We start from the raw sequence: 7,164 nt of genomic DNA on the forward strand, positions 1-7,164 counted from the left end.
AAAAATGTTTTTAATAATAGGGTGTTGATGCATCTATATGAAAAGGAAAATGCTCATTATTATGAAGCTATCCCAAACGAAACTACGAGTGTTGTGTAAAATAGTTTGTTGCTTTGTAAGTTTTCTCTCATGAGACTTCACCTTGGATAAATGATCTGATTGGTGGAAATATCCAGTTTCATGATATGTAGCTGTGCTCAGATGAAAATTGGTCCATCCCACAACTTTAAGGTATGGATCATAGATTCATCATAAAAAACACACACAAGAAATGAGATAAGTAAAAATTCCAGATTGAAAAAGTATGAGACATGGGTGTGCAAAAAGATTAAGCTGCCATTGCTCATCTAAGTAAACATCACTTCATCAAACTGCAGCAGATGATACAAATTGCAACTTGACAAAGCGACCCCTATGCACAAATGTAAATGAATACAATGCAGTGAACTTACAAGAGGACATGGTACTTCAGGAAACCAAAAAAGAAAGAGAAAAAAAGCTTTTATAGTTAAAAAATAAGTCATAAATAATTCCATTCTTTTTTCTTTCTTTCTTACTACTATGCCATGGTCACCTTGGACCAGATAATTCAACTGCATGTAGATTTTCAGTTGAGTCAACAATCCAATCAGAACTGGGATGAGGGCCCAGCTCCGATTCCTGGCGGAGAACTTCCACTTTCTGCCACTCATCCCATCTTTCTGCCAAGCCATCACCTTCAAGCATTCTCACCACTTCCGACATCTTTGGTCGTTCCATTGGGGAACCTTGTGTGCAGAGCAGTGCAACCTGGATTAACTGTTCTACCTCAGCTTCTATATAGTTGGTTTGTAGATCAGGATCAACCAGCATTTCAAGCTTTTTCTCTTTCAGAAGACCTTTTACCTATGAATATGTTCAGCTTTGTCAAATTTCAACATTACATTATTGACAATTACTGAAGGGTTGCATGAGATTTAACTCTAAAGGTAAACTATGATTCACAGAAACAGAAGGACATGTTTTTGCATTAAACATACCCAATCAAGCAGCATAACATCATCATCATTTGCAAGCCGAGCAAGGTCAAAAGCTCTTTGTCCAGTAATCAGCTCCAGAAGCATGATACCATAACCAAAAACGTCAGTTTTCTCTGAAGATTTACCAGTAGATAGGTACTCGGGAGCTATATGCCCGATTGTGCCCCGTACTGCAGTTGTCACATGGGTGTCCTTGTAATCCATTAGTTTTGCCAAACCAAAGTCCCCAACAACAGCCTCAAACTCCTCATCCAACAATATGTTTGCAGCTTTCACATCACGATGAATAATCTTTGGGTCGCAATGATCATGCAAATACGATAGACCCCTTGCTGATCCCAAAGCTATTCTTTTCCTTGAGGGCCAATCCAGGGGTTCTTGATGCGGAGGACGCTCTAGAAAAATGCAAATACAAAATCACAAGAAAATAATAAATACTGAAACGTTTAGCATACAATCAGTATAGATGGGTTCACAGTACAAGTTTCCTTACCTGTGGTCTAGCTTAAGTTACATTTCACTCGCCGATTCTTTAATTAAAAAAAAAAAAACCTTATGAGGCACAAGGCATAGATCTGTCACTATAGTACTATACACCTTGGAGTTTCCTCAAGTTTGGCATTGAAGCTAATATATCTATAAAAACCAGTTCATTTACTTGTGTTTTTGCTTTTTCTTCTCTTGTTGGATTGAATTATGGGAATTTGGGGAATACACTTTTCCTATAGAAACTCCAGCCCTCCCCCAAAAAAAAGCCTAGATAATATTTTCTCCAAGCTGAAGGATCATCAGATTTAAAGTGAAGTTTGGCAGTTAACAAACAATTAAAAAAAAAAATCAAAGATGGCCAAGAAACTATGCTTTGAAGGATGTACGGACATCAAATAAGAAAAAGAGCTAAAGCCATAAAGACCTCTACAGGTTTGGAAGCTAGGGGTTTCTGTTAAACCAAAAGTTTTGACTTGAACAAACCACAGGCGCACAGACGTGAAGTTTTTCTCCTTTTCATTATGATTGTTTGAACATGCCACGACAAGAAATAGCAAGTGCAAGAAAGAAGCAGAGGGTTCACCTCTTAGGCACGAGGCAACACTGCCGTTAGCCATGTACGGATACACAAGTAACCTTTCCGTTGGTGTCATACAGAACCCACGTAAGCGCAGGAGATTTCTATGCACAGCCATGCTAATCATCTCTACTTCAGTCTGAAACTGAAGCTCTCCCCCAGGTGTGCGCTCCTCTTTCAATCTTTTGACAGCAACCAATGAGCCATCTGCCAGGCGTCCTTTGTACACCTTACCAAATCCGCCCCTCCCAAGAATGTTCTTATTGCTGAAAGTATCGGTTGCAACTTGCAGTTCTCGTAATGAGAACCTCTTAAGCTGCCCAAGATGGACTTCAGGATCCTCTTCAGCTGCAAATATATGCAAGGATATCAAAATCTATCCTTCAAACAAATTCAACTAATGCAGTTGTCGTTCAACTAGGATTTCTCACCAGGCACATCAAAGAAATATTCTTGCGGTTTCCTTCGACGCCACCATGCAAATGCAATTGCAGGAGCAGCGAACAATAGAGCAGCACCTGCAGCAACTCCTCCAGCTATTGCCCCAGTGGCACTATTACCTCCTGCAATTGGATATAGGAAGGTTGAAACATCAGTGCTTCTCTTCTCTTCATGTTTATCATCACATACATACATATACAAATAAAAACCATGTAGCAGCATAAACAGATCTTAAACCTATCACAACCACTTTTTTTTCCGAAGCCAGAGATATATTGAATAATAATCGAGCCGAGATACAAGTCCTCCCGACAAAGGACAGACCATAAAGCCACAGCGTCATGCCAAAACCAAACCCGCCAAAGAAAAACAAAAACCTATTACAGACATTACCTATGTAAAACAACAGAAACTATCTCACAAAGGAACAGAAGAGCTAGTGAAAAACATAATATTTACACCCATAACTAACGATCAGTTCATTGAAAAAAGTTAAAAAAGTGAGCCCCTAGAAGAAACCCTTCTTAAAAAATAGCAATTGCCCTTCCCAATTTCCCATGCTTTAAGTTACAATCGAGGCTAAGAAAATAACATTTATAATTAAGAGCATGCAGCAGAGAAAAGATTACCTGGGATAGAAATTGGGGGTGGTGGGACAAATGGAGGCGGAGGAGAAAATGGAGGAGAGCCTGGACAAGGGTGCCCAGTTACTGGTCCACACAGACCCAAGTTGTTTGCAAAACTGAAAGCAGAAAGAAAGCTCCGTCAGTAAATTTTACAAATCAAACCAATGGATAACACAAAAGTTAAGTCAGAAACCTGATAGGAGTGAATAATGAGAAGGAGCCATTATCAGGAACCGGACCTGAGAGACGGTTATTAGACAAATCCCTACATTTGAAGAATCAAGTAAAAAAAATTATATTAGTATAGCATACAAGTAATGAAGAGAGAAATGAAATGCATATGTTGAGATGAAGTAACACTTACAGAACTTGGAGAGAAGAAATATTAGTCAGTGTCAAGGGAATAGGACCACTCAGGCTGTTGTTGTTAAGCCGGCTATCCTTAGACAAACATACCAGAAGAGCAGTATTAAGATCTATCCCGATACCCAGATAAATAAGAAAATGGAGATTCACGAACGCCGGAACACATGCTTATACTATTCACTAAAACGATAGCAAATTAAGTAACATAAGTGTTTTTTCACTTTACCGGTTCACTTCTATTTCAGTAACATGTTCTCTTTAATGGTTTATATTTCCAAAAATAAATGATAAAACAGATTTCAATACTGCTATTTTTTTTTCAGCAGTCAACATCCACATAATTCACACCAAATCAGTCTTTATGGATGTAGCACGCTCCAAATGTAGCTTCAAATTTCAAATTTCTTATAGAAGTTCTTTAATCACGTCAACATCTGACCTCAGTAAGATAAAACTTGACTTGAGAGCATATTTATTTCCTAATACACACTAAGAGAAACAATGTATACAACACAAAAGAAGTATCATGAACAAAAAGAATGAAATTTAGCACAAAAAATAGGCATACTCACAGGAAACGCAACTTTGCCAACTTGCCCAACGAATCTGGGATAGGGCCAGTGAAACGGTTTAGGTACAGATCCAAGCTCACCAGGTTAGTAAGATTCCCCAGGTCACTTGGAATTGGGCCGGTAATGTTATTGCTGTAAAGTTCCCTGTTATGTAACAAGAAAACAATAGGGAAAAAAAAATAAATGAGAAACAAGAAAACTGAAACAATAGTTATCACTTATTAACCAAGCCCATAGAAAATTATAATGATAAAAGGAAAAGAGCATTGGATCATGATAACATACAAATACTGCAAATTCTTGAGTTGGCCAAGCTGTGAAACAAGTTGACCAGACAAAGCAGCATTTCCCAAATCACTGACATCAACCAAAGGGAAGAAAAAAAAAACAGAAGTGAACATTAGAAAGTCGTTCTCTGAGAAGAAGTTGTTTGGAAAGTATGAGCAAATCTGTGACGATTGTAAAGAACAAGCAGCTTACACTCTTATGACACTGTTATCATTGTTGCATGTTACATGAAACCATGTGCATGGATTGACAAGTGTAGGATCCCAACTTTGCAAAACATTGTTAGGATCTTGTAAATTTGTCCTCAGGCTATGTAATGCATCACCTGTTCAAAACACAAGAACATATAATCAGAAACACAAGAACAATTTGTAACATAATTGGAAGGGTCTGGCAAATTCCATGATTGACAATGTTACTACTACCCATATGACTAATAATCATTCATTTCTTCGTTTGAATTGCAGAAAGCATAATCCATATGCAGAGCACCTCAAAGGGTAGCCAGCATGAAGGCATTGCCTTCAAAAGTACTACATGAGTCATGAGGCTAAAATTTCTTAAAGACTTGCTATTTCAAAACAAAATTGATTCCAATTGATCAGTTCTACAACATCCATTCTACATACCAACAAGCAAAGGGGATAATGATAGAAAAACCAAAAGAGAGCAGCACACACAAGACACATAAGACATAACCTGAATAAGGAAAGGAAATGAATCTCATTTACACAACTCAATAAAATCTCAAATGAGTTTAGAAAAAAGTTTCCTTTTCTGATTAAGTTTGTTACAAAGGAATAAATGAATGAGCTAAACAGACAATAATTCCATCCCATAAATAAACAAACCTTCCATGTTAGCAGCAATCAGCCATAGTGGATGAACCAGCAAGACACACCAAATAAAAGCTAAAGCACAGAACTTTCTCTCCATCTGACTATAAAATCAATAACCTCAGATCCAAATAGTACCACACACCCCAATACACCATCACAAACACAAACCTCCTCCTCCACCACCACCACAAGCCCAAATGCCACCAAACCCTAACCCCCAAATCCCCACCACTCTCACCCGATCTCAACAAAAGACTCCACTTTGAGACTGACCCAGATTCCAAAAACCCCAAACAAATCAGAAAAAGTTATCTTCAACCAAAAAGATTCACAGCATTTCCCCCACTTGAAAAACCCTTTTCACCCTTTTTTCACTGTCTATGAAGCTAGCTAGCTAGCTAGCTTGTGGAGAACACAGATAGATACAGAGACAGTCTCTCCCTTTGTGAAGCTAGCTGGTGAGATGAGAGTGTTATCTTTTTGGAGTGAAGCGTGCACTGCACACACAATAGACAACAACACACGGAGGGTGAGAGAGAGAGTGTAGAGAGAGAAAGCGAAAGAGGCTGCCCGAACGGTGCTGACCGCTGCCCGAACGCAGTCAAAAACGCATTCGCGCTACAACGTGGAAAGTGACGTGACTCCTGAGGAGGCAAAACCCCGTTTTTTTGGTCAAACTGTGAGAGTGAGTTTGGTGGGTCCAATGACCAATGTTATGAGCCTGCCATGTCACCTTTGCCCCAATGTTTATTATGAAGAATGAAGATGATAAATATTTTCTTAGGATTATACTAATTTAGTATGTATGATTGTATTTTTTAAAATTAGACATTGAGATCCGTTTGGTGATAAAAGAAATATAGAATTAGAAGAAAAAAATTGTATTGTGATTTCTCTATTAAAATGCGTATTATTCGAGTGGCAACTCCATGTGATTCGGTAAATTTCATGATAATTAATGAAAGTGTGAAACTTGCCATTGTGATGAAAGAAAACGGAGTTGCTGGCGAATATCCTGGGCCTGAGAGAGATTTGGCAACGCGACAACTGCAGTGAGTTGTCATTGGTAGGCAACTCGTATTCAGATTGGCCTACATATGTATCTAACATTCCTTTTTTACACGGGTTGTAGACTACTCGGTTACTGCCAAGTGCCAACGAAGATGAATAACAACAGAGCTGGCCAACGAATTCTGAGTTGATGCCAGCGAAGATAAAGGAAAACAGAGTTGGCCAACAGATACTCTGATAGTGAGAGAACCAGCAATGTGACAATAAGAATGAGTTGTTATGGAATTTTCTACATATAAGTGTCAAACTCATACGTAAGGTAACTCATATTCATATTGGTCTAAATGTACGTCTGACGCTCTTCTGATACATGTTTGGAATATATAAATTTGATTGTAGACATAGAGTGTTTGAACAGGATGAATTTTAAAACATAAACAAATTTTGAAATAAGTTCTAAGAGGGTGCGCGAAAGATGTCAAACAATTTGAAAATCTCAATCTAGCTGAATATAGTTGTGTTCGTTTTCCCAAGTTGATGCTTTAATGTTCTTAGCTTGGGAAAATTGAACCACTTTCCAAAGCACATTAAAATCACTTTTATTAAGATCAATTTTATCTAAAATAAACACACAGTAACGGGTAGCAATATGAGTTGAAAACTTGAAATGGGTGCTTGATTCAACTTGTTTTCCACTTGCTTGGAACTACAACACGTGCATCCAATTAGTGGGATTTACGTTAATGAGAGTGCCTTGAAGAGACAACAAATTTGTCCTAATTTTTAAAGGGGATAAAGCTTGTTTGACACATCACTCTTTTAGGTAAAAATCAGATATTTGAATGTTTTTTCTTATACATTTAGGTATGATTTGTTGGGCTAGATTTGAAGAAGATATATCCAAACGGAGGAAATTAGGTGTTGTTTGAAATGAAG

The 7,164-nt window shown here is 38.0% G+C and overlaps 1 protein-coding gene across 1 annotated transcript; it reads right to left on the reverse strand.

The window, feature by feature from the left end:
• Window positions 1–318: 318 nt before the first annotated feature.
• Window positions 319–5,739, reverse strand: LOC130716582 (somatic embryogenesis receptor kinase 2). Its single transcript, XM_057566552.1, has 11 exons — window positions 5,230–5,739; window positions 4,571–4,703; window positions 4,376–4,447; window positions 4,091–4,234; window positions 3,517–3,588; window positions 3,346–3,417; window positions 3,156–3,268; window positions 2,517–2,648; window positions 2,092–2,433; window positions 1,020–1,414; window positions 319–885 (listed from the first exon to the last, which is right to left on the reverse strand). Exons 1-11 carry the CDS (start codon window positions 5,312–5,314, stop codon window positions 571–573), a joined length of 1,875 nt encoding a protein of 624 aa, XP_057422535.1. The 5' UTR covers window positions 5,315–5,739; the 3' UTR covers window positions 319–570.
• Window positions 5,740–7,164: the final 1,425 nt, after the last annotated feature.

This window comes from Lotus japonicus, chromosome 5 (genome assembly GCF_012489685.1).
Source record: "Lotus japonicus ecotype B-129 chromosome 5, LjGifu_v1.2".
NCBI classification, from domain to species: Eukaryota; Viridiplantae; Streptophyta; class Magnoliopsida; order Fabales; family Fabaceae; genus Lotus; species Lotus japonicus.

Coding starts and splice junctions, on each gene's coding strand:
- LOC130716582 (XM_057566552.1), bottom strand. CDS start 5,314: ATGGAGAGAAAGTTCTGTGCTTTAGCTTTTATTTGGTGTGTCTTGCTG. Junction 3,589..4,090: donor TTGGCAAAGTTGCGTTTCCT/GTGAGTATGCCT, acceptor GTCTAAGGATAG/CCGGCTTAACAACAACAGCC. Junction 3,418..3,516: donor ATTTCTTCTCTCCAAGTTCT/GTAAGTGTTACT, acceptor CTTCAAATGTAG/GGATTTGTCTAATAACCGTC.